The sequence below is a fragment of the Aptenodytes patagonicus genome, chromosome 13 (genome assembly GCF_965638725.1).
Source record: "Aptenodytes patagonicus chromosome 13, bAptPat1.pri.cur, whole genome shotgun sequence".
NCBI lineage: Eukaryota > Metazoa > Chordata > Aves > Sphenisciformes > Spheniscidae > Aptenodytes > Aptenodytes patagonicus.
Genome location: NC_134961.1, coordinates 1,769,310 through 1,796,530, shown reverse-complemented (window position 1 = coordinate 1,796,530; position 27,221 = coordinate 1,769,310). Strand labels below are relative to the sequence as shown.

General features: G+C 49.8%; 1 protein-coding gene across 8 annotated transcripts; it reads right to left on the bottom strand.

The window, feature by feature from the left end:
• Positions 1-134: 134 nt before the first annotated feature.
• Positions 135-25,491, bottom strand: LOC143166800 (ubinuclein-1-like). 8 transcript variants are annotated; one of them, XM_076351577.1, is made up of 18 exons: positions 25,442-25,491; positions 24,454-24,881; positions 21,972-22,058; positions 20,976-21,071; positions 20,562-20,696; positions 20,076-20,179; positions 18,916-19,354; positions 16,108-16,178; positions 14,674-14,803; positions 14,329-14,447; positions 13,706-13,834; positions 12,652-12,795; positions 9,530-9,580; positions 8,313-8,355; positions 6,754-7,980; positions 5,549-5,801; positions 5,135-5,224; positions 135-2,551 (listed from the first exon to the last, which is right to left on the bottom strand). In XM_076351577.1, exons 2-18 carry the CDS (start codon positions 24,739-24,741, stop codon positions 2,499-2,501), a joined length of 3,459 nt encoding a protein of 1,152 aa, XP_076207692.1. In that variant the 5' UTR covers positions 24,742-24,881; positions 25,442-25,491; the 3' UTR covers positions 135-2,498. The 8 variants fall into 8 exon arrangements, with proteins under 8 accessions (XP_076207692.1, XP_076207696.1, XP_076207694.1 ...); XM_076351581.1 differs by lacking the exon at positions 5,135-5,224; XM_076351579.1 differs by lacking the exon at positions 9,530-9,580.
• Between the last annotated feature and the right edge of the window lie 1,730 nt (positions 25,492-27,221).

The following is a 27,221-nucleotide window of genomic DNA, read 5'->3' as shown; positions in this document are numbered from 1 at the left end:
GTTAAAACAGCAAATAATTCATTACTCACTCAAGAAACAGATGATCAAGAGATGATCATCCAAGCTGAAACACAAATTTTTGAAAACGAAGTCATGAAACTAGAGGTAAGGAGATGGGAAAAAAGCATTTTGGAAACTTTGAAACAATTTATTCGGTTGTTCTGTACAAGATTAACAGTTTTCATACCACCCCCACCATCTTCAGCAAGACAGTCCCAACACACACAAAAAAATATATAGTAGTAAACCGCAGCTCTTACACCCGAAAGGAACTGCCATACTAAGTAAGTGCCATGGGAGCCTCGCCTCCCCACACCGTCACGAAAGCGTTGCAAGTTGCCTCGCCAAGGCAGAGATGCCAGACTCCTGGCTCCCCATCAGCTGTCAGGTCTCTGCGTGGTTCTGCCTTGCTGCGACTCTGCTCCATACCATTCACTCATTCATTATAGCACGTAAAGAAAAAAATATCCCACAGAATTTCCACCAAATAAACATTTCCCTGAGGCAAGAGGCTTCGCTAAATTCCTAGAAGGAGGGCATTCTGCTCTGGCCACGCACACGGGTGCTTCCCAGCAGAAGCATTCAAGTGAAAGCAAAGAGAGGGAGTAGAACCAGTACCTCGAGTCACTCGCTGAGAGTCCCTATCCTGCCAGGTGTCTGAACGCTCTTTCAGCTACCATGGGAAGTTGAAGGTGCAAAGTACCTCTCAGGATTAGGCCTTCAACGGGAACCACGCGACATCCACTGCTCAGAGTCCATCCATAACTGCTGTGCTTAGTTTTAATAACACAAGTTCTGTCTTTGGCTCTTTTGCTACAACCTAGGTATTTTCTGTAAACAAATTCTGAATCTGAGCTGCTTTTTTTTTTTTTGTAAATACAAACAATGCACTGATCTTGGGAAATTAGGTATCAGCTCAAATTGAAAACAATCCATCTTGGATCTTACCAAAAACGGGGAAAACTAAAGCGGATATTTGCTGGTATACTCAGTGTCAGCATCCTTCCCCAAAGCTCAAGAAGGAAGGCTGCAAGCTTTTGCTTGAAATACCAGTAAACTCTATGCGGATCAGCACTACTACTGCACGATTCAGATGTGGCTGTGGGGGCCTGAGAAAAGGCAGACTGGGGGAAGAGCAGAAAATCAAAACCCATAAAGCTCAGTTGGAACCACAGCCTGCCCTTAGCTATGCGCAGATTGAAAGGGTGTGCTCAGGAGAAGTATTTAGGTCTAAGAGTTAAAAAATTAAAAAGAAAAGACACACCCCGATTCCAGATGGTCCCCGTTCCTGCAGCTGTGACAAGCACATGATCCTAGTGCAGAAATCATCGAGGAGAGCATTATTATTCTCTGGAATTCATTTGACTAGTAGTGACCTTGGTTATCTAGATCATTCCCTCTGCCCACCAAAGAGATCACAACTGACGACCCTAGGAAAGAATGGCTTTAGGGGAGGGTCTGGAACCCGCTTGCACAAACTCGGATAAGAACTGGTGCTCTTGCTGGATTTGGTACTGTGTTCGCAGTCACCGAGACACCACTGAAGTCCAGACAGTGCAGCTTTTTTTTTGATGTGCAACCATAAAAAGCTCTATTAAATAAAACAGAATACATTTTAAATACAGAATGATTAAAAAAGGGTTGAGGAGCACACAAAATAGGGCTGAAATGTGTGTCACTAGTCCATTCTTGCTCCACCATAAAAGGCACTGGAATTATGTCTTCCTATACATGTGACATGCTGAGAAGTGTCCCATTCAATCCAATGCATTCGATGGTAATGAGGATAAAACTGAGGAGGAGGAAAAAAATCCAAAAACGGAAAGAAGTAGAATTCTCAAAGTCAATGACTGCATCTAAAAATGTTTCTCTAAAGAGTCTTCTTTCTCCTCCAGAGGGGAACATCAAGTGGCTCGTTACATTCACCACACAGGAAATGTTAAGTCCTCCAATTAACTGTAGCACAGTTTTATAGTACAATTGAAAAGTTAGTCAAATGTCTTCAGAAAGCACTGGCAGTGCTAGAATTATCCAAGTAAATCCAAAGCAGAAGAAAGAAGCACCTTTCATACCCTCCACTGGGAGACCAAGGAGGTAACTGGACTTGGAGGTACTTGGCAGATACAGACACAGGTGGGTGGGAATCCACTGCAGGAAAGCCAAGCCACCCGAGTCTCCCTGCAGGTTCTAGCTCCTGCCAGTGCCAGGGAATGCGTGAAGGGCAGCAGCAATAAAACAGTGCTACAAAACGCTTCTCTCATCGGGGCATGGCTCAAGGTGGCCCTTTGTGTGGGTGCTTAGCTCTGAAAGCCTCTGAGCAAACGCACCAATGAGTTCCTGATTGCGGTTCAGTCTCTCCAGTTGTCGTGAGGGGGAAAAAGAAAGAAAAAAAAAAAAAAGAAAAAAAAGAAAAAAAAGAGACAGCCGGTATCCAAAGTTCATGACCTGTTCCTCTTGGTTTTATCCTATGTGTGCTCTAGCTCCCCTCCTTGCAGACGTCACAACTTGCGCTGCTGTGCATTGGACCCTTTGCCGTGAAGCTGAGAAGCATCTGGAAGAAAATAAAACCAAGTGGGAAGGGGGTTCGGCATCAGCTCCACGGAGCTGCATGCAGCTGGGGCAGCCAGATCTCTCCGCACAGAAAGACCTACTTTTCCCTTCCAGCACCAAGGAATCAGGGGGTAAGAGGACGTGCTTGGAGACGTCTCACAGCTGGGAGCCGCCCTGCCTCTGCTCCTGAGTAAGGGTCACAGGAAGCACTGAGGGTCTCCTGTGGCCTCCCAGCAAAAGCACCACGGCATAGATTCAGATTGCTCGTTGACTAGCTAGCCTATGCCCGTCTCTAAAAGCCGCTCTACCGTGTCTCCCCATCTAGGAAACTAGAAATACATGGTGCTGGCTGCCTTGCATCTAAAGGTGGTTTGAAATAACACCGTTAGTACACCTTTGCTGTTGTAATGAAGGCTTTAAGGTGCCCACTGATAGCAAGAGGAATCATAGGAATCTAATCACGGAAGTAACAGACAGGAACAGACGCGGAGGGAAAAGAGAAAATGCACTGAAGAGAGAAAAAGGAAGGAAGCTTAAGGAAGCAGAAGTTCTCCAGGGGCAATTAGAACTACTATCAGACTATGATGAACAAATGGGCGTGCTGAGGCGTGCAGTTAAGCAGCAGTGGCACTGAGCAGCGTAGCAAGAGCTTCTTCTGCAGGACAAGGACAGTTCATTCCATGCAAGAGCTCAGCCCCAGCACGTCGCGTTTCTAAAGCGAGCAGTCAGAACCATCGCCACAGCACCAGCACACAGGCACCTCCACCAGCAATGCAGCAGTGACGACACACAAGCAAGCACCGGGTGCTCCTTGCTCAAATGCTTTTTGATGAATGCTGGTATAAACACTTTCATTTAAGACATCGACGTTTCCTTGCATTCGTAGCAACCTCCCAACACGCCAGAGTCCTCGCAGCTTTCGGACAGAGCAATGCAGCTGTGGCCACCTGCTTATACAGCCAACCACAGTTTATTCCACAAAACAAACCAATACATTTTAAGATTACGGTGGTCACTTAAATATCTACTCCGTTCTACAAAACACCACAATTGGTAATATTCCCAGAGCACTAGGCTCAATCTCCAATCTTCACGTGAAAACACCAAGTGAGAAAGCGGGTCTCTGCTGAAGCTGTCTCAATGGTCAGTTTTTCTTCACTTACTCCTAGTCACCTTTTGTCTGTTCGCAGCTTCTAGCACTATGTCCTGCTTAAGAGCAGCAGTCCACCAAAAAATTCTTTCGTTATAAGCCCTATAAGCAACAGTGAAGTAACCACTCCAAATTCCCTCAAATAATGGGACAGAACTCCTTCTCAGTGACACAGAATATATTTCACATCCCATGTTCAAACCGAAATCAATCACCTCGCTCTCCAGTAACTGTGAATTTACAAACAAGAAGGAAGGGTCTGTCACACCAGTGACTGCTGCTAGTACCTTCTTCTGCTCCACCGCATCAGAGTAGCATAACAACCTGCCTCAGACAAGCTCCAGCAAAAGCAGCAAAGACAACAAATTCTTTGAATTTTCACCGGTGCACAGCACTCTCTTCTTTCTTCATCGAACAAGCACTGCGCTCAGCGGTCAAGGGCATTTTTACCCCATGACTGCTACGGGAGGCCACATTAACTCCAGCAGGTTATCCACACGCCTAACGGCCGCAGTGCCACAATATTAGGCTAGCACATCCACTCCTAAATCAGGCTCATATTGCCCAGTAAGACGATCACAGCAGGAGCGGGTACGAAGACAGTGGCACTGAACCGCACTGAAGTGCTAAAGAACACTTGATCAAGAAAGCAGAAATAGCAGTTACCAACGGGATAAACAACTCCCTGAGGCAGATAAGCCTGGTCTGCTGGCCCTGCGTTTCAATTTTCTGAATGCTGCACGGATCCCCCTTACTCCTCTCCCTCCTCCACAGTGCTACCTTATTTACACACGCTCACAGCCCACCAGGCAGGACACCATTTACGAGCAGAGGTGGTGTTCTTCGGAAATCTCTTGTTTTACGCATTGCTTCTGCAGGCATCAAACTGGGGCAGGAACAGGCTTAACTGCAGAATCATCACGTCGTCAACACCAAGTAAAGCAGTCTCCATTTACACTACAAACTTGTCGCGAAGGAGATGCAGGCAATTAGCTCAGTGCACAGATGCAAGACATTCTGGTGACCTATATAAAATGTGTCAGACCAGAAACAAAACTCCACAGAGCCAGAATATTCATTCCTGGGCAGTCCTGGCAGACTGTGCATAAACATGCACAGCTTTAATCCCAGCAGGATAATTCTTCACCACGACGCAAGCAGCAAGCTGAGTACCGCCGGGAACCAACACTTGCTATAAGCACTGAGGACTCATCGTTCCAGAAACGCACAAGTTTGCCCTGGCTAACTAAACAGTAAAGGACACAGAGGGCTACGCCTCGGTTTGTATCTCGGGGAGGCCGCAGGTTTTAGCGACGACCGCACCAGTCGGACAATGTGGACAACCACTTTGCTTTCACCCCTAGAGGAAGTATCTGCTGAGATACAGGATGACTCACGACGCAGAAGACAAATCACAACCGTCTGACAAGTTACCTGGCAAACTTTGCGGTAAATGAGTGGACAGGGCAGAATGTGGGAGTGGCGCTGCATGGTGGGGGCTGGAGTGCAAGCCAGCTAGAAGACCTAGAGAGAAAAACAAAGAAAAGAGAGGGGGAAAAAAAAAAAGAACAAATACACATCGAAGACAGAAATGAGCAGAAGAGCTGCAGCAGTTAGCCTATAGCTCAGCTTCCAGCTATTGGGACTTCTGGGCTAACTACGGGGATGTGCCCAAGGCTCTCCAAATGCAAATGCTGGAGGTGCAAGTGCATGAACTACAGCACGAAGCAACAGCAAGAGAGATGGGTTGGTCTGCAATGGGTTAACACAGCAGAGCATTGGCATTCTTGTTATTTGACAGCACAGGCACAAGTAACACACACATGCACGACCAGGAAGGATACTCACTGTGGCCAAGGCCATGGTGGAAAGTTCCTGGAGCAGGTCCCGTAACTATTGCATCCTTTGATACTCCTGCTTTTGGGGAGGAGTCTGAACTGAAGGAGATGACATGAAGAGGGAAGGAATGAATAGGAGAGATAATACCTAATGGGGTGGAGCTCAGGGCAGCTGGCAGCTTTGGATTGCTGGACTTGTAGGATGGAGCCAGTACACTTAAGGAGGAAGAACTCGTTAGCAGCACAGCTCCACTAGTTCCTTTCTGAAAAGCAACAGAAAAGGTCAGTCAGGAGTAGGAAAACCAAGGCATAGCATCATTCATACTTAAGGAAGGACTGCAAAACAAAGCGCTCAAGCATTCCTCCTTGCAAGAAGCGCCCTCCCAGCCAGGGCCCAAGAGCTGCCAACTCCTGAGGTGCCCAGGACACTGGCAATCCAGCTGCTGGACGCTATGCTCTTCTAAATGTGACTGTACTGGATTTCACTCTGTTGTTCCCTTACTCTGGAACCGTGCCTCCATTAGGCAGAGGATGAGCTTACACACTGTCTGTGAGTTCCAGGGAGGATGCTTCCTACTCACTTCTAGCAGCATATCACTGCTGACAACTCAAGGCACCACGGTTTGGTGTATGCCTGCACCTAAGAATGTTATTGGAGATCTCTCCCATGGAGAGAGATACCACTGGGGAATGCTTTTCAGCTCTCTATCTCAGTAACAGACAAGGTACACGGCCTGAGCAGTACATGGTTTCCAGGCCCATTTAAATATACTCATTTAATTGCCCAGCTCTTTCCACGTGCCACAAAAGAAGGCAGGTATGAGTAGCCAACAACAAATTAATACAACAGCATTAGGAACGATTACTTTTTCGCTACAGGTGAAAACTAAGGTCCTTATACCATTAAATACAATGGCTGAATTATACAAGTCTGTATAGGTAACCCAGGAGTCCTTCATGAGACATTATTGAACAGTATTTTGCTTAGTTGTTACTTTAAGCTGAAAATGAAAGTTTGAATTCTGGAGTGCAAGCCCATGGCAAAGGCCAGGACTCCCGAGCCTAAGCAGCCAAAATCCAGACAGTCATTCAAGAATTTCAGGAAATTCTTTTGAGGTCATCACTTTACAGCAGGTCTGAACAAGTCAGGAGATGGCTTGACACAGTGCCATGCGTTCTCCTGGCTTTAGGCTAGGCCAGCGCACCCCTGCTTACCGGCACAGAGGTAGAAGATGCGGTGCTGCTAACAACAGCTGGCTTTAGGGAGGAGGTCAGCAATTTGGCCACTCCTTGAGTGCCCCCGCTAGAATCTCCGTTTGAACCTCCAGGAGGTGCCACAAGAGTCAGCTTCTGCGAAACGGGCGTCTTCTTCACCGAGGAGCTTGAGGACGGGCGGCTGGACGCCTGGCCCGAGGAAGGGGTCTGCACACTGGGCAGCAAGCTCCCAGAGGAGCAGCCCTGGTTTGCAGAAGCTCCAGATGAGGAGCTGCTGGAAGAAGCCCCGTGCTTGGAGAGGGAACCAGAAACGAAGGGTGATTTGTAAGACTGTCCTGAAGAGCTAGAGCCACTTGAGTGCTTTCCTGTGTAGCTGAGAGATGATGAGGATGAGCCTGGGCTCTTGTGGGAGCTGCCGGAATTTTGGGTGCTGCCTGGTGACGCAGAGGAATGGAAGCTCTGAGCTTTGGTTGATGACTTGACCTGCTGGAGGAGGGAGCGTTGGGGCAGTGGGGAGGAGGACTTGGGATTCTGCAGTTTGACAAACGGAGCCGGGGAGGTGAAAGTTTTCTGTAGCTGGCTGCCTGAGTGAAAGACCTTCACCTGAGAACCCGGCACTGGGGTGGAGGTCTGAGGCCCGTGGCTTGGCCGGACCAGGCTGTGGTGCTTCTGTTTAGCCTGGTGTGCATCAGGAAGGATTTTGCTGGGGGAAGCTTGGCAGGAGAGCTCTTTGTAATTAGAGTTCTCTGTCTTTTTGTCTTGAGAAGATTGGCCCAAAGCCAGGGCCTGCTCAGCCAGGAAATTTAGAGGAGACTGGAGGGAACCAGAGGATGATGTAGGGGAAGGGTTGGACTTTGGAAATGTCCTCTTCTCCTCTGACGATGTAAGAGTTGGGATCTTCTCTGGTGGAGCTTTTGGAGCTCCAGAAAGAGTAAAGTCAGGGCTCCCTCCCGCTCTGCTGTTCAGCACAGCCAGTTCCTTAGAGACTGCTTCGAGGGAGGAAGTGGGATTGTGAATTAAGTCCTCATCCAAGGAGTCATCCATGAAGGTAGCAGGAGTGCCAGTGCTGCTGGCCGCTTGGGCTGTCCCAAGGGACAAGAGTTCTCTGGTCTGGGCACTGATGCCCAGAGCTCCCCCCTGGGGCTCTGAAGACAGAGCTAAGGTGCTGCTTGAGTGCATCGAAGGAACAGAAACCGACACCTTTTTATCGGGCTTGCAGGAAGATTCCTGGAACAAAAATCACAGGAGAAGGCAGAGTCAGAACAGAAGCAGGGTTTACTGCTAAAAAGGGAAGGGAAGGTTCCCGATTTGGGGATAAAAGGCAGAATAGGCATGTTCTGCGCCTGCCGGCCCCCCGCCTCCCTCCCGACTGCTGCTGCCATCAATTTTAGCTGCCGTTCTAGTTGTTTTTTCAAGCCCAATACTGACGAGAGCTAGTTCACAGTACAACTTCCTTGTACCTAATGTATAGGCACAAGGCTCAAATATAGGATTTAAGATGGCAGACACTAGACTCTTGGTGTATGTCAACCATGAGAACCAGAAAACAAAGAACTCACCTTCACTTTCACCTTAGTAGGAGCTATAACTTTCTTCTTCACCCTGTTTTGAGGGAGACAAAAGAAACATGGCTCACTGAATGCCCGCAGGGAAGCATCCAATTAGGGAGCACACTTGGGCCCTGTTAATGATGATCCACTGAGTCTTTTGCAAAGAACCGAGGGAACAGAGGCAGCATCTCAGGTTGCTAGGATTCAAAACCGTATGACATTTGGTCGCTGCTCTAGGAAGCCCCAACTCCCACACAGGGGAATGAATTAGGGAGCGGAGCAGAGTCTTGAAATGGTAGCAGAGCAGTGAAAGCACTCAACAGACACCTCCTGCACCGGCTGCAGGGCTAGGAGCTACTACAGGAACCCGCTGCTGACCTAACTATAGCAATACCCAGAGAGAAACTGATAGAGACTGTTTTGGAGAAAAGTTACACATTTCTTTTAGGTTCCCAGAAGAAGTCAAGGATGCAAAAGCATCTGCCAAATTCACGGAAAATAGAACATTTGGTCTGGTCAGATGCAATCTCTGATACAAGACATCCCTGAACTGCCGGAACGGTATGGCTGAGGGAAGGATGACTCTACACTCTATTTCATACTCTTTCTCACACTTCCCCTCGCTCATCCAGTGCCAAGAACAGGACCGTCTGTCAAACAGACATCAGCCTAAGTCCGTATCATCATCTGTTATAGACTGCCAGCAAGATCCATGAGACCCTTTGGCATTAAAGCACCTGCCCAGCTGGATTCCGATGGCTCTCTTGGTTTGCCACCCACAAGCCTGTTGCACCCATCTTCACTAGCTTGAGCTCATTGTACCCCTCCTTTAACCAGGCAACAAGAAAGAGGGAATCCAGAATCCAGTAAGGACCAACTGAACAGGTAGCAATAATCACAGTGCTGGCATCACACTCCATTTTACCTTGATCTGCCTCCCAGGGACTAGCACAGAGGCCTGACTCCAGTCTGTTGAACAAGGCCAGGAGGCAACCTGGAAAAGTTCTTATATTTGAGCTTACTGTAAGGCTAAAGCACCTCAGGAAGGCTGTCGTTGGGAGATGTCACACGCAAACAACTACTCTCCCTAGACCTCCCCAAATGAAGCAGCGCCAAACTATCTGATGGGAGCCAAGCAAGCTCAGGTGCTTCTGCATGATCCACCCAGGCCCCAGGGAACGGAGTTCACCAGTTATCACTCCAAAGGAATGCTGCGCGATACTCACAGGACTGATGTGAGGTGTCCATGTACACGCCTGCTCTCCTTAAACAGTGTCCTAAGAAGGGAAGAGAGCAATGAGAAGTGATATCCAGCAAGACCCAGTAGAGCAGCTGGGATCACTGGAGACAGAGCTGCACAGTACAGCAGGGGACTTAGTGAAATTAAAATCACAGAGAGCAAACAAATATTCATCCCTTTTCCAGGAAAATCCTGCTGAATTCCCCCACACAATTCCCTCTCTGGGGAGCTATGCTTGTAGGCGCTGGAAAGGCCATTAAGGCAGTTGTTGGACAATAACTAAGGAAAAAGCTCTGTCAGCTTAAAAAGCTGATAGCCAACTGGAGAGGCGGTACAATCATTCAAGCTGGGCGTTACTGCTGCCACAGATCATCCAAGAGCTGGCAGATCATACAAGAGCTCTTCACCAACTTCAAGAGAGAAAGGCTACCTTCCCCTGCCTCAATACAGCAATATGGATGAGAAGCCTTCGCACACTGCATGTCTCTCTTGCCTTTGCGTCCCCAGCAAACAGCTGGGGCGACTTCTTAAATCAGCACAACCATTTCTATAACAGTTGACTAACCACAACCAATAAACAGAGCTTCATCCAAAATCCTTTACTGCTGAGGCTAAGTAAACCAGAATCTCACACAAACACTATTTCACCTAAACCAGCTGCCACTCAGCTGCCTTCTTAGATGTCAGGGTGAGAAGCTTATAAATACACCTTCAGCTCTGGCATATGGAATATGCTTCCCGTCTGCTATTAAGAGCCTGACAAAGACTTTTGTCATCCTTTTTCTTTTAAAAAGGAAGCTTATTTTAACCTTATATTCTGTTAATCGCCTTTTAGTGCTACCTGAGAAAACGGAATCATGGCAGGGCCTCTCCGAACTCATACACAAAGTTGTTTCTTCAAGTCCATCCTCAAGTTCCTCTTAAACATGAACTTCTGTGATCATGATGACAGTGAATCAAGCTGACTTGACCATCAAATTGTTTACAATTCTCCTAGTGTTGCCAATCCCTCCCCTCCCCTTCTGTGTGGCTGTCGGTCTACCCTCTGTCTTTAAACCACAAAGTCATAGAATCACAGAATATCTCAAGTTGGAAGGGACCCATAAGGATCATCAAGTCCAACTCCATCAAGTCCCAGCAGGAGAAACCATTGTCCTTGAGCCACTGGAAAGCAACCAGGAAAACCGCTTTTATTCAGTCATTCTGTAGTTAACTTCACTGGAGGGCCCTCCTACGCTGAGTCTTAGGTGAAAACCTGTAGGCCTAAGAAGAGTTTCACCTACAAACTAGGAGGAAAAGATTTTAATTTCCTTTTATTCAAAGAAAAGTTTTTAAAACTTGGCAAGCTAAGACCCTGAAGCTGGTAATAGCTTCATTAACTAAGTAGGAATCTGCACCCACCTCTTAATGCCATCATTCAGCTCCCGTACACTAAACCAACACACTACAACCATGCACGTTACTGTACTACATGTGCACATGCAGCTGCAATAAATGGCCATGGACTTCTCCACATGGATCTGTAATGTGCTACTCATACTTACTGCTCTTAAGAACTGGTACCTACTTCTTCCTTTATCCCCCATGAAACAAAAAGCAAATTCGGCAGAGAGAAGACGACAGCGCTGCCCAGCTCTTTAAATGCAAAGAGATAGAGATCCCAGCAGTAAGACTGTACAGTTGTTCTTTCTTTAAAACTATTGAGCAAAACAAAGCAGGCCAGAAGCTGATGACAGTCTCAGCAGAACGACTCTCTGCAATTTGTATGGCGCTCTGCAACTGCCAGCTCAATGGCATGGATGATGGAGGGTGTGAAAGAGCAGGAAACAGCAGTGAAGACACCAGAGAGGGTAAAGAAAACCACACCAAATTCCTACTTACTCTGCTCTCTGATGTGTCTAGTGCAAGTCCGAAGCCCCTAACACTTTTCTGCTTTGCTTTCTTTTGGGAATACTCTAGGGTGTAGGGAAGACTTCCCAAAGTGTCTGAAAAATGTATCCTTCATGAGACAGATTACAGAGTGATCCTTTGTAAAACAGATTCAAGAAACCACAGGCTAGCCAGCCTCACCTCAGTCCCAGTTCTACCTTGTAACTTGTCACTGCCAGTGGCATCCATCAGAGGTCAATTCGGGGGCCAAGACTACTCAACATTGTCATTTACAACCTGGACGACAGCACGGACTGCACTCTCAATAAGTTTGAGGGTGATATGAAAACGGAGGGAGGGGGGAGAGTATGTTGGAGGGCAGGGCTGCCATTCACAGGGACCTGGACAGGCTGGAGAAAGGAGCCAACACAAACCTTGTGAAGTTCAACAAAGACAAACACTAAGTCCTGCAGCTGGGATGGAATAACCTCACGCAGCAACACAGGCTGGGGGCCAACTGGCTATGTAGCGGCCTTGCAGAAAAGGACCCGGGGGTTCTGGTGGACAAGTTGAACATGAGCCACTCCTGCAAGGGTGTACTGCTGAGAGCTAACTATATACTGGCAGGTATTAGCAAGAGCACAGCCAGCAGTTCAAGTGCTTATTCCCCTCTGTTTAGCACTTGTGAGGTCACATCTGGACACAGCATCCAGCTTCAGGGTCCCCACAATACAAGAGAGATGTCGACAAACTGGAGACAGTCCAGAGCCACTAAGATGGCTGAGGAACAGGGACACACGACATACATGGAGAGGTGGAGGGAACTGGGTTTGCTTAGCCTGGAAAATGAGAAGAGCGAGGAGGGAGCTAATGGCAATCTTCCACTACCTAAAGAGTGGGGGGCGCGGGGAGCCACGAAGAAGATGGAGCCAGACCTTTCTCAACGGTGCACAGTAAAAAGCAAAAAGAGGGAATATTAAAGTTCAGTGCAGCAAGGGGAATTCTGATTGGAAATAAGGAGAAAAGATTTCATGAAGAGTGATTAAGTACCGGAACGGGGGCCCAGAGATGCTGTGGTAATCTCCATCCTTGGAGATTTCCAAAACTCCGTAGGACAAGGCCCTGAGCACTCTGATCTAACTGTGAAGCTAGCCATTCTCTGAGCAGGGGTAGGACTAATGACCTTCAGAGGTCCCTTATAACAAGGAATCCCTGGAGTACAACTTGATTCTTGCTCACCTGGCCTGCATCCAGCCTTTTGGCCAAAGGGGCTTCACCTCTCCATCTAGGAAGGTCTTCACATAATCCTCTAGAGACTGAGCCTTATTCTTGTCAAGGTCATAACCATCCAACTTAATCTTCACCAAGTGGCAAAGCAGCTCCCTGAAGAACAGGAAGATTTCAAATAGAGTTACACGGATTGATTTTCCCCAGTTGGAGGTCATTCGTTTATCCGGGGCTGGATAAATATGCCAAGACGCGCCTGGCTCGGTAATAAAACCGACCCTACACTGCCTCCGCAAGAAAGAGGAAGGGAAAGGCACGTTCCTCGCTCTGTCTGTGCACGCACATCGATGCGCCAGGGGGGAAAGGCCTTGTCACCCCTTCCCATTTTAGTATCCTGAAACAGCAGAGGTAGTAAACCGGTGCCAGAATTACAGGCGCCATTACCAACCGCGGAACTGAACCTCCCTGCAGACCTTCGTGCTGAGAGGCAACGAGAAGGCAGGAAGCGAAGCTTGCTTTGTTCTAAATGAATCGGCCATCTACGGAGCAGTACCCCAGGTTGTTACAGAATAAGATGAAGACGATAGCGTGATTGATTCTCTTTTTATCCTTTGTCCCTCTCCCCTTCACCCAGCACTCTGTTCTTTGCCAGACACCTGGGTGCCAGGGGCAGCAATTCCCCTTAGCTTTAACTGCTTTCACAGCCACCAATCTGGTCTTGTGCAGAGTCCAGTCTGTAGGATTTCAGCAATTCAGCCGAGTTCCTCCTTTCCCCAAAGATCCATCCCTCTCTTTTGGCCTCTGCACAGAGGCTTCTTAGCACGTCTCTCGGAGTTGGCCTGTGCCTGAAATCAGCTTAGTTTTGCAATGTGTATAAGGGTGAGATTTAATAAATGCAATAGTGGCTTCCATAAACAGCACAGTCTGCCAGAAACCTCCAAGCTAACTGTCACTAGAGATGATCAACGCTGCTCTGAAAACAAGATACAAATACTGAAATGCTTCACTTCCAACTGCATAGAAAAAGACAAGTCACAGGTTCACTTAGTATCTAAATTATGCAAACCTGATTTCATCATTCCATTGAAATTTCTTTCGCGGTCCCATGATGCGCTTCCCTCCCTTTTCTTCATCCTCATCATCATCAGAACAAACTCGATCTCGCTGCTCTTTGTCCTTTTCCTCTTCCAGCATCCTAAAATGGACACAGAGATAATGTGGAAGTCATTGTCCTGGAGATTCAAAGGCAGGATTAAGTATCTCTGAACAACACTGTTCAAAGGTCTCAATAGCAAACGGTAACACACGCATGGGAAGAGGGTCTAAATCTCTTGCTTTGGGTGCAAGCTGAGCCAAGTGCTAAAGGTCAAGAAATCTCCCAATATTGTGTAACAGAGACCACGGGACTAATCCAGCCTGACTGTTCTCAGACTGCCATGTTCCTAAAGACGTGCCTGCACAGAAGTGAAACACTTCAGCCAAGTTCTGGTCCCATCAATGCTGCTGTAGCTGGCATCGACAGAGATAGCATAAAGAACACACACAGTTTAAATAGGCCAATTAATGCCCGTCAGCAATTTTTGACTACAGAACAAAAATAGGTGGTAAACTTCATGAGAGCAGCCTACAGGTCACAGGGAGCCTGCTGAGAAGAGCTACGGATGCATAACGAGCAAACGAGGAGCTTACTTGGCAAACTTGGCCTGAGTGTGGGCTTGGCATTCCTCCTGGTACTTGGCCATCTGCTCTGGCATGGCCCTTCCAATGGCTTCCTTTAGCTTCTGTAGAGGTTCCTTCAATCGGCCACCCTAGAGCACAGCACAGAACAGACTGAAGGTCCACATGGCCTGGTCCACCCGAGACACCCAAATCTGGCAGGTCGAGACCTTGCCAGTTCTGAATCCACACCCCCAGATGCGGCGCCTGAACCCCGCTCCGTGGAGGACACCACCACGCTAGGTAGACAACAGCTGTGCTCTGGAGATCGGGGGGAACGTGCACACGAGACAGGGCTCTGCTGCCAAATTCACTCACCTGCTCGTAGAGGTAAAGCTTACGGGCACGCTTGACCAGGGTGTCCTTACTGCACGGGAAGAAAGCAGCCAGGTGGGCGTACACCCCCGACCGGATCTGGCTGTTCAGCTCCCGGGTCTGCAGCTCTATGCTGAAGAACAAGACAAACGCAACGTTGACCAGGGATCTGGCAAGGGTTCTCTAAGCAACAGAAATGCAACTCTGATGCCACCTGGGGAGCAGGCAGGGAGGGACAAAGTACAAGCCAAACTACATGATGGTTCTGCAGATTTTAGAATCAACAGACTCGAGCCTTTTATCCCAAACTGTGCCTTTTAATCTAGTTTCAGAGTATCTGGAAAAGGAACAAAAGGATGTCGGCGGTCTCATTTAGTCTGCATTTCTTCCTGGCAGATGAAGTGCAGGATCGTCAGGCAATGAAATGAGATGTACACGCTGCTTATGTCAGATACTATGGCGGTCTAACACAGAATAATATAGAATCAAACTTTATCCCTTGGGCTTGAACTTACTTCCCAGTGAGTAGATTCGAGAGGTCAGTGTGTGCCAAACCCATCTACACAGTTATGTATAACTTAAGAGACTAGCTTTTTAAGGCACCTCTCAGTGTCAATAAGAAGTGTAAAAACCCCTAACTGATTCTACGGCAAAGTCACACAAATCTATTTAAATCACTTCTGAATGTGGTTAAAGTTATCAGTTTGAAAACAGATTAGGACTGTTTGCGCAGTCAGCACTGGAATGCTAAAAGGTGGTAATCACCACTTGAAACGAGAGGGAAACAGACTCCCAAACTTCCCTTCGGCAATTCCCTTTAAGTGCCTTCATAAACCTTAATGAAATTAAAGCCTCTGTGTAAGTATTACACTGCGATGATCACAAAGCTGTGTGCATTCATCAGCCTCCTCCAGGCACTTGAAGAAGAATGAAGCCATTATCAACAGCTGCGTGAAGCAACACTGGCATTCTGTAATTGGGGGACTCAAAAACACACAGCAGTAATGGAGTTCCTCCAGTCTGCAGAGAAAACCAGTTGAACACAGCAGCCTTATCCCAGTTACAAAATATTCCATACAGCGTATAACTTAAATAGCAAAGAACACGCCTGACATCTCCGACAGGGAGAGATTTACTGTTCTTGTATCAAGCTACAATCACAGGTCAAGTGACCAAATTTAAGTACACAGGTATCAAGCATCATCTTGAGAACAGGAGGCCTGGATACATCCCTCCCAATCTTCTCCTACCTCAGCTATACATCATATTTCAACTGAAAGCCATTTCTAGGAGACTTTCATGTTATCCCAGGCATGTTCTGCGTGGAGGACCTGTATAAGGACACCCCCCCAACTCCTGCTAAACCTGCTCCTGAATTTACCATAAATGCTCTGCCTAATATTCTCCTTTCCCACTCTTCTCTCGTGGTGCACTTACTCCAGTATGATGTTGTTGATATCCTGAGTGAAAAACCTCTGTTTGCCTTCTCCTTCTGCAGCTCTGGCAGCCTGGAAATCAGCAAATAACACAAGTCATCATCAGTTCACAAATACAGACAGGCACAAGCAATCAAGTGGTTTTTAAACCACTTCAGAAATACTGTAAAACAAGGCACAGTTTTATTCCACCAAACTCTGCACCAGCTACCTGCTGTAGATGGGCTAAAAGCTGCGACAATGGACAGACAGAAGAGAGATTGTGTCCTCTCCTCTTACGCCTCCTCACTCCAAGTCCAACCCTGCCATCTGAACTGGTAAGACCACGTCCTGCCCACAGACCTTCCCGTTCTGGATTCTCCTGTGCAGATACACTGGAGTCGAGTGCATTGGAGTTACTACACTAGAGTGAAGATTCCTCCATTTAATGGGGCAAGGGAGATGGCTTGGCGGCTGCTGGCTTCCTTGGCATACTTCCCATGGGGAGAAGAGACAGTTCTAGGGCACGGTGTTAACTTCACACTAGAGCTGTTAGATTGAGTAACGAGAGCACAGAACTTGTCCCTGGAACAGGGAAGATCATTCTAGTCATGTTTAATGAGGGTCGGGGATAGTTATCATCAGGCTTTCTAGACCAATCTGGACACTAAGCCAAGAAACCAACAGAAAGACTAGCAGCCACAGGGGATTTGTTGTTTCCAATCAACACCATGGAAGCTAAAAAAAAATCCTGTTCAGGAAGCTTCCTGAGCTACGACTGCAGCACACACAGCACTGTCCAAAAATCACACCCATGAAAAATATGTCCAGCGGGAAAATAATTCCAAGAGATGAACGAGATAGTAGAAAATTGCCAAGAGCTTTCAGTCTCTTCTGAGTGGGGATGTAAACAAAGCTGAGATTCACCACAAGGCACCACATCAAGTTAGTGATTCCTGGCATGGGAAAGGAGACCAGGAGAGAAGGGCACGATTTTGAAACCCCCTGATTTAACACTTCAAGGTTGAGGCCGGTAAGCGAGTAATTTATGCCCAGAAGGTGTACATTCCTCTCTGCCAGCAGCAGGTCATGGACAGCTGATGGTATCAAAGGAGCAGGCTCAATGCTAAAGAGAATCCTCTACAGGAAAACTCTTTTAGGAAGGAGAGTTAAAGCCAAATCAGTTCAAGTAGAAGAGGAAATGCCTGGAGGCTCCATTTAACCCAGGAGATGCTCCCACCTGCTGAGATGGAAGAGACCTGGCTCTCAGACAGAGGTATGGTACCTCTTCATTCCCACCTGCACCAGAGAACATGTCCCAAAATCCTAACTGACCCAGAGGCTTCAGTTTGTTAAATCTTGTATTTCTCCTCCTTGGTTTCTTTTCTTAACATACACAGTCTAGCAACAAGAGAGACAGCAGCAGGAAAACCTAACCAGGAAAATCTGTGGGTAGTCTGCTATTACACTATCTTGCAGCAACATAACAATTAACTTGATATCATGGGAGCCTCCGTAATATTCTCCTTTAACTCAGATATAGTTCAGAAACAGCTGTTTCAGTGTTTTCTGTTAACAGCCTGAATAGCAAGTAGAAACATCCATGAAAAGCCTATTCTTTTTATCAGCTGTGGCAATACTTTCCTCAATTCCTCCTTCTCTTCCATCTGCTCACCACCACTATACACACTTAAAATTCCTCAGCAGAACACAGTTATCTTTAACAGAAGCTTATCTTTAGTAACAGAGTTATTAAGTAAGAGATGCTTAAGTAACAGGTGCTCTAAATTGACGTGCCCCAGAAGGCAGAACACACACCACCGTAGAGGTCCGAGAGCACTGTTTATGACTTAAAAATCAATGTTTAAAAACAACACTAGTAGCAGGAACAAAACATCTCAGCATTTGTTCACAGGCTGAGAGTGCCCTCACACCAGAGAAGGCCCACAGCAAGTCTGAAAGCGCACTTCTTCGACATGCCAGGAGAGGGATCCCTGACCAGCACCCAATGCTTTCCCGCTTCTCCAGAACAGCGGTTCCCCAAGCGGGTCACAATGTTTTGGAGAAGATGGACGAGTCCCACAGGAGTCCAGCTGCAGGAGGAGCTACTGGTGAAAAGACGTGGGATCACACTTCTAGTATATTCCACTCCCTAAACAGTACCCCAACACTGAGATGGTAAAGATGGGGAAAGAACCCAAATTGCCAGTGACACGGCTCCAGTGCGGGAGATGCCAAATTGAACCCATGCTTCATGAAGGCATCTGCCTGCGTACGACACGGGAAACGGTTCTAACAAATCCTCAAGCCCCACCTACAGGGCTTTTCACGCCTTCTCACACTGCAGAACAGGTAATGCTTTCCAGCTGTACCCACTTATCTTATATACAGAACACTGCACGCCACTTCACAGACGCTGTCCTGACCATCACAGCATGTTAGAACTACTACGGTGGAATTTGTCCTTCAGCCTCATCAGTTCACATTTTAAGTTCATTCATGTTAAATTGACTTTGGAAATTACCTCTTGCATCAGGTCCTTACTTTGCTAAGAGAGGTAAAGAAACCATACTGACAGGTGGGATACTGAATGTAACACTCAGTAGATAACAAGGCCAAGGACTTTGACACTACCTGACATCTGGGCGTTCAGGAAAGTGACTTGGCCATAAGAGAAAACTGGGTGACGCAAAGGTACGACGCGATGTGGCACAGCGAAACTCCCCCACTGGAGTCTGTTCTGTCTCTGCGTGAAGCTACACAAACCCAGCAGAGCTGTCGCCTCTCCAGCAACCACACAATCCTACTGCCCCGCAATGAACTGCCATACCTGAGCCAGTTCTTTGATGCGTTTCTCCAAAGGGGCTGGCAGGCCTTCCGGGAGCGACGGTGGTTGCTTGAAATCCTGTTCCAAGCCCATCCCAATAGGATCGCTCCCATCCTCCACATCAGGAAAGGGACTCCCTTCTGGGGATTCACTGAGGAGCCGCTCCAGGTCTAGGTCAGTTAACGAGTCCATAGCCGTCGCTGCCTGAAGCAGGTCGTTGTCACTGGCATGGCCGAAGAGCGAGAGCAAAGGGTCAGGCATCGCCTCCGCCTCCCTTGGGGCTGGAGGTTCTGCTGGTGAAGGAGTCACCACTTTCTGCTCTTCATCTTTTTTCTTCTGAGCATCCTTCTCCTTCTGAAACTTCTTCAGCATCTCCTTGACACTAAGAGCGCCAGAGTATTTCTTCTTCTTCTTCTCCTTACTTGCATTTAATGCCGTAAAACTGTAAACAAAGAATGGAGGAGGAAAGGGAACTGAAATGAATACAAGATGAAGGGGAGGGGACAAGGATACCTTCATCCCAGTTTACTTCAACCATATGCACCAATCCCCTGGAAAGTCTTAGCCCCTTAACCAATTACACCGGGAAAAATGTTCTGTTGCCTCTTTAGGTCTTAAGGTCCCGCTGCTTGCTCAGCCTGGAGGAGAGAAGGCTGTCCTTCCTCGCTGCAGAGAGGTGACGGAGCTTAAGCCATCTCCACCGAGTTATGCTCTTCTTTAGCTACGTGCATTATTCCAGCAAGGAAGACGGGGAAGCGCACAAACAACTAGTGCAACTGAAGCAAGAGAGAGTTAGCGCGACAGCAGCTTGACCCTTTTTGCCTACTAAAGCCAGGAAAGCAAATTCCTTTTCCTTCTCTTCAGGCTCTCCAATACCTGCTCCCACCGTCAGTGCCTAAAGAGAGCTCCAGGAAACACCAACGCTGCAGCTAGCCGTGCCGCTCTCTGCTCGGACACTCCTGCTGTGGAGCTGTGCTCCTTCCCTAATCGTCGGCTGCCTTTTTTCTCCCACTTTGGAAGCAACGGGGGTTTACCTGCTGGTGTTTACGCGCCACGCACTCAAGCCACCCCCCACTGCAAGAGGTACTACTGCAGCGTAACAAATGCCACCTGTAACCCCGAGGCAAGGTGTCGAGCAGCAAGCATTCCCTCCCCCGCCTTACCCAGCTTTTGGGAACTTGGACTTTTTGGATTTCTTTTCCTTGTCGTAAGAATCATCCTTCTTCTTCTTCTTCATTTTTTCACCTCCATCTTTCAACTTCCGCTTCTGGAGAGGGTTAAAACCAAGTCACAATCAAAGCGTCTCCTGCTCATGGAATTGGACCTGCACCCCCAGAGCCCCTTTGGGCCCTCTCCCAGGAATTTGAGAACAGCTCCTTCCCCGCCGGACACATTGACCCAACCCCCATACACGTATCACCACATTCGGGCACACGCTGTCTTCAACATTTCACAGCGCACCTAGCTTTTACACTAGAGACGATCGATCCTACCAAGAAAGGGGAAGGGATGCCAAGTGCTCCTGCTCTTTCCCCTTTCAGCCGCATCGCTTCGGCATTAGGAAAGCGGGGCTGTCTCCAACAGACATTGCCACCGAAGAGGAGCACACCTCTAACAGAAGAAATAATCGAGAAAGCTGGCTTGCTGACCTTGGGACACTTCTTCTTCTTCTCTTTAACATAGTCATCTTCAGATTCAGACGCTTGCCGAAACTGCAGTGTTCCTGAGTTGATGTAAAACCCTCCATACTTTGTAGTAAGAGAAGCTGGAACAAGCTCATCGTACTGGAAGTAACGGAGAACAAGCCACTGTAAGCTTTGTCGCTTTATTCTGTAGCTGAGCTGCTTGGAGAACGGAGCGGGACTCGAGCTCCCCCAAGAACAGACGGGGCTGCGGACACGCCTGCTAACCAGCATTCTCCTGCCACGCGCTTGCCCCAGGAGCTCTCGTTCCCCAGCCCTGGCACACCCCCGGCTTGCGCCCAGTTCAGGTTCTCCCCAGGTGCCAGCTCAGCCCCCCAGGCCACTGCCTTCAACCACCCTCACTCCTGCCCCAGTACTCACCGCTTCAGAGTTATCGATGAAGGAGTCAGATTCGTCGTATCCATACCCCATATCAATCAAGTCCTGAATACGGTCCTTCCTACGTCTCTTGCCACCCTAAACAATAAAAGATTGACAGTGTGTTCATCCTTCTTTTCCAGTTACCGCGGGGATGGCCCCGATACAGGACACTGACATTGGCTCCAGTACAGAAGAGAGAACGAGATCTTTTTTGCTCCTAGCAAAAGCAGAACCAAACCAGCGTTAACTCCCATGATGTAATCTCAGGATACGGTAAATCCAGTTTTAGGCCTTGTCATACGGAATCAAAAATGGTGCAGCCAAATGAAACGGAACACTGACCTGCCAGACAGGCCGACTTTGTGCCAGCAGACTTTACGTTGATTTGGGTCTGCACCCCTTCAACATTTCTGCCAGTGCAGAGATGGATTGTTCTTCCATAACTGCTATACAGTCAGTACAAACTCGGTACGACACCCACCAAACATACACGCAGTGCATTGGGGTGACCCATAGGTCAAATTCCTATCACAAGACAATACAGCAACTCGCTATTCAAAAGTGCCAGTTGTAAAACATAACGTAGTGTTATTGCCATCTACAGAAGTAAAGTATAGAGGAAGAACAGAAAGGAAATGGGTAAGACAGATCAGCGACTCTCACGCTACCCAGCGCAAGGCCTAGAAATTAATTTTTGCTTAAGACAATTAAATTTTATAAGCTACATTAAGATAATGACGTTTGCCACTACAAGTGAGAACGTCATTCACTTGAATCAGACTGTCATCTGATTTAAGAACATATCTGAACTATTTTTGTGGACCAAGCCCTGAGACAGGAAAGGAACATAGAAAACAGAACCTTCCAGCCAAGATACAGGACAGCAGGAGAACAGGAACATAAGAGCCAACGACCATTACTAAAATACCACTGGTTGGGAGCTGAACAGCATTGCCCATTCCAAGGGATAACGTAATAGAAAGAAGAAAAACATACATATTTTTCTTCAAACTTCCTAGCAAGAGCCTCCACTTTATGCCTTTCCTTTTCGTCATCATTAAAGGGATCAGCGGGGTCTTTCTTCTGTAGAAATAAGAGAGACAAAAACATCAGACTCAATCCCGTCATGCTGCCACCCAAACCCCGTGCATTAAACCCATCACGACTAGAGCATCCAGGCAGAAGCTCAGACAAATCAACCTTTAGTATGGTATTTAGTACAGTACTCTTTAATATTTTCATCAGTGACACAGACAGTGGGATCAAGCGCACCCTCAGCAAGTTTGCGGATGACACCAAGCTGAGCGGTGCGGTCGACACGCCAGAGGGACGGGATGCCATCCAGAGGGACCTGGACAAGCTCCAGAAGTGGGCCCGTGTGAACCTCATGAGGTTTAACAAGGCCAAGTGCGAGGTCCTGCACCTGGGTCGGGGCAACCCCCAGTATCAACACAGGCTGGGGGATGAAGGGATGGAGAGCAGCCCTGCCGAGAAGGATGTCCTAGTTTCAGCTGCAATAGAGTTAATTTTCTTCCTAGTAGCTGGTACAGTGCTGTGGTTTGGATTTGGGATGAGAACAATGTTGATAACGCACCGATGTTTCAGTTGTTGCTGAGCAGTGCTTACACTAGTCAAGGACTTTTCAGCTTCCCATGCTCTGCCGACTGAGCAGGCTGGAGGTGCACAAGGAGCCGGGAGGGGGCACAGGGGGGGACAGCTGACCCCAACTGGGCAAAGGGACATTCCATACCATGGGACGTCATGCTCAGTACATAAACGGGGGAAAGCTGGCCGGGGGGGCCGCTGCTCGGGGACTGGCTGGGCATCGGTCGGCAGGTGGTGAGCAATTGCACTGTGCATCACTTGCTTTGTGTATTCTTTTATCAGTATTATTATTATTGTTTTATTTCAATTATTAAACTGTTTTTATCTCAACCCATGGGTTTTCTCACTTTTACTCTTCCAATTCTCTCCCCCATCCCACCGGGGGCGGGGGGAGAGTGAGCGAGCGGCTGCGTGGGGCTCAGTTGCCGACTGAGGTTAAACCACGACAAAGGACCTGGGGGTACTGGTGGGTGAAAAGCTGGACATGAGCCAGCAATGGGCGCTCACAGCCCAGAAGGCCAACCGTATCCTGGGCTGCATCCAAAGCAGCGTGGCCAGCAGGTGAAGGGAAGGAATTCTGCCCCTCTGCTCTGCTCTGGTGAGACCCCCCCTGGAGCACTGCGTCCAGCTCTGGAGCCCTCAGCATGAGAAAGACACGGACCTGTTGGAGCGGGTCCAGAAGAGGCCACAAAAATGATCAGGGGGATGGAACACCTCTCCTGTGAAGACAGGCTGAGAGAGTTGGGGTTGTTCAGCCTGGAGAAGAGAAGGCTCTGGGGAGACCTTATTGCAGCCTATCAGTACTTAAAGGGGGCTTATAAAAAAGATGGCGGCAAACTTTTTAGCAGGGCCTGTTGCGACAGGACAAGGGGGAATGGCTTTAAACTAAAGGGGGTTAGATTTAGACTAGATACAAGGAAGAAATGTTTTACACTGAGGGTGGTGAAACACTGGCACAGGTTGCCCAGAGAGGTGGTGGATGCCCCATCCCTGGAAACATTCCAGGTCAGGTTGGACGGGGCTCTGAGCAACCTTATCTAGTGGAAGATGTCCCTGCCCACAGCAGGGGGGTTGGACTAGATGACCTTGAAAGGTCCCTTCCAGCCCAAACTATTCTATGATTCTGAGAGTGTCACTAGGTTTTGGGTGCTCTCTCAGCTAGTTCTGTACCTGTCTCTCCTTCTCACGACTCTCAAAATGGAAAAATAAGCAGCATGAACCGTCAGCTGACTGCTAAACAGTTCTGAAGAGCAACGGTAAAAATGAGCGGAATCAATCAACTTTCTTTTCAGAGAAAAACACCCATAAGACAAAGTTCAGATGCTACAGAAGGTTGCATGCCGCCGTACCCCGAGAAATGGCTTTCAACAGGCAAACAGAACTGTCAGGCAACACCTGAAAGCACCACGTCCACCACCCGGGAAGAGACGCCAAGCGCTAAGGTGCAAATATTCATGTGCAGTAGAGCGGGGTCCCCAAACGGATACGGCCACGTACCGTACAAGCATCTCTCCTTTTGACGCTCTTTGGAAAAGAGCTGCTCACAGCTGCCAGCAAGCTACCTACCAAAAATCCCTTTCCACCAAGCAACTCCAAGCTAAACGAGCAGCACGTCCCACACTCTGCCACCAACACATCACCCTTCCGACGTGACCTTCCAGCCGGGGCGAAGGAGTGTGACGGTGTGGCCCGACCACAAGAACCCCTGTCTGGATGCCAGTTCTCCTGCCTGCGGGATGCCTGACCACCCTCCTTCCACCTCGCCACTAACACACAACCAACGCTCAAAACAGCATTAACACTCCAATACTGAAGAAGCCCTTGAAATCTTCAGACACGACGTAGGTTCCCCACAGGCCACGAGGACACTTACCTTGTCTCCTGAGGAACCACCTTTTACCTTCCCTCGACAACTCTTGAGAAGATCCGGGTAGAAAAACTCTGGACAACGCTTGTGGTCCGGCTCGAAGAGAGTGAGTGTGATTCGAACAGCTGTTGCAGCCGGTTCAGAGTCCTGGGGCTGCTCTCCATCGTCTTTCCGAGACCTTTTCAAGAAGCTGCTGCTCAGCGGACCGTGGAGAGTGGTGAATGAAACCCTGTGGGGCTCCGTCATGGCTACGGCCAGGTCTGACCAGTCCTCACGGCATAGTTCCCATTGCATCAGAAAAGGTCTGCCCCAGCTGCACAGGTTATGGGTTTCACCGGCTGGTTAAGGACAACTGAGAACGATGGCAGTGGAACGAGGCGTTTGGGTTTGAAGTTTTCTTGGGAAACGACAAAGGCCCGTGCTGCTGGCGCTTGCTGCCATCATTACAGAGGAAGGAAGACAGAAAGACAGACAGACAGACAGACAGACGTCAACCCTCGGACCAGAATTCCCTCCAACGCTGGCAGCCCCCACGCTGTCGCTTCTGCCCACCCCCCCGTCTCTCTCTCAACGCCACACCGCTCCATTCCCACAGGCTGGAGGAACTACAGCTGTCGAGGAAACCGAACCAGACTTGCGGGGACACGGCCCAGCGGCCCCGGGCAGAAGCGCCGGCCCGGGCTGCACCGCCTCGGGCCAGGGCTCCGCTCCGGCCGGCAGCTCTCCCGCCGCACGGGGGCCCGGACACCCCTGTCCCTGGGAGAGCGACCCCGTCCCCGGCACCCGCGGGGGGCTGAGAGGGAGCCCGGGGGCTGGCCGCGCCGCCGGAGGGAGCCCCGGCCGCGCTGAGGGGGAGCGGGCCGCGGGGCTGAGGGGAACCGGGGCCCCGCGGCCAAGGGGGAGGCGCGCGACGCCGCTGACCGGGCGGCGGCGGCGGAGCAGCGGGGCCGGGCGCGGGAAGGGGAAGGGCCGGGCCGGGCCGCCCCGCACTCACCGCCGCCGCGGCGGGACGCGGCCGCCGCCGACTGACTCCCGGGCCGACTCCGAGCCCCGCTCCCACGTCACGTGCAGGGGGCGCTGCCCTCGCGCTGAAGCCGCGCGCCCCGCGCCCAATCAACGCCGCCGCCGCAGTCACGCCTCGGAGGAACGGCGCCCTGACGGCCGGCCCGATCCACGTGACGAGGGCGGACCTATCCCCGCTGCCGGTGCCGCCCCGTCCCGGCAGCCCTCGCCCGGAGCGGGAGGGAGGGGGAAGGTGGCGGCTGCGGGGCGGCGGGCGGCGGCCGGGCCGCGCCGCGTCTCGGGAGAGCGGCTGAGGCTCCGCCGGCGCTAAGAGGGGGCCGCGACCCCCCAGTTTGTTACGGGAACAAGCGGAGCCTGTGACGTGTTTAGAGCCGTCACCGGCCGCCCGGAGAAGGCCCTGGAGGCAGGAGCAGCTCTGGCTGCGGCAGCGGAGGAAAGCCCCGGTCACCGGAGGGAGACCCTCCGTCCCCTCAGCGCTCGTTCCTGGGCCGCTGCTGGCGCTTCCCGGCTCGGCCCCGCCACCCTCGGGGCCAGCCCGGAGCGGGGTCTCCGTGCCCGGCGCCGCCGTCCCTCGGGGCGCTGTGGGGAGGAGCCGGGAGGGGTGTGGGGGCCGCGGGCCGGCACCGGAGGTTGAGGGGCGGCAGCGGCGGCTGTTTCGGGGCTCTCGGAGCGGCTGCCCGCGTCCCCGTCGCTTGCGGAGCAGCGCTCGGCGGAGCCCGGTGAAAAGCAGTGACGTGAACACCCCTGGCTCCGGGAAGCTGCGTTCACCTTGTCCCTCTGCCCCTCCTGGGCCCGGGAGCGTTTAAACAAGCTCAGGTTTCTTCGGTAGAATTAAATATAACTCAAGGAATGTACGTAACGACAGAGAAGGGGCAACAGGCTAGGGAAGTAGTGGAAGTTGTCAATAAGGCCGTAAGCACTGGGACCGCCAGAGCCCTGTGCTGGAGGGGCGTGACTGGGGGGGGGTGATGAACTCGTTCGGGACCGGCTGCTCCCGTGGATGCGCATGAGGCCGTGGGGCCCGATGGGATTCATCCCAGGGTACTGAAAGAGCTGGCCGACATCATCGCGGGACCCCTCTCTGTTATTTTTCAACGGTCTGGGGAGTCTGGAGAGGTCCCAGTCAACTGGAAGCTGGCAAAAGTTGTCCCAATTTTCAAGCAGGGTAAGAAGGAAGACCCCGCTAATTACAGGCCTGACAGTCTCACTTCAGTGCCTGGTAAAGTGATGGAGAAGGTTATTCTGGGAGTTACTGAAAAACACTTGAGAGACAACATGGTCATTGGCCGTAGCCAGCACGGGTTCGTGAGGGGAAAGTCCTGCTTAACCAGCTTAATTTCCTTTTATGACCAGGTCACCCATCTAGCTGACCAAGGGAAGCCGGTAGATGTGGTGGGTTTTAGCAAAGCTTTTGATACTGTCTCTCACAGTATCCTTCTGGATAAACTGTCCAGCAGGCAGCTAGACAAGTCCATCATGTGTTGGGTGAGCAATTGGCCGACGGGTCGGGCTCAAAGAGTTATAGTCAATGGGGTGACATCAGGCTGGCGGCCAGTCACCAGTGGGGTTCCCCAGGGCTCAATTTTAGGGCCAGTGCTCTCTAACGTTTTTATAAGTGATCTGCATGCAGGAGTCGAATGTACCTTAAGCAAGTTTGCCGACGATACTAAAGTAGGAGGAGCTGTGGACTCCATCGAGGGTAGAGAGGCCTTACAGAGATATCTGGACAGGCTAGAGAGCTGGGCAACCAC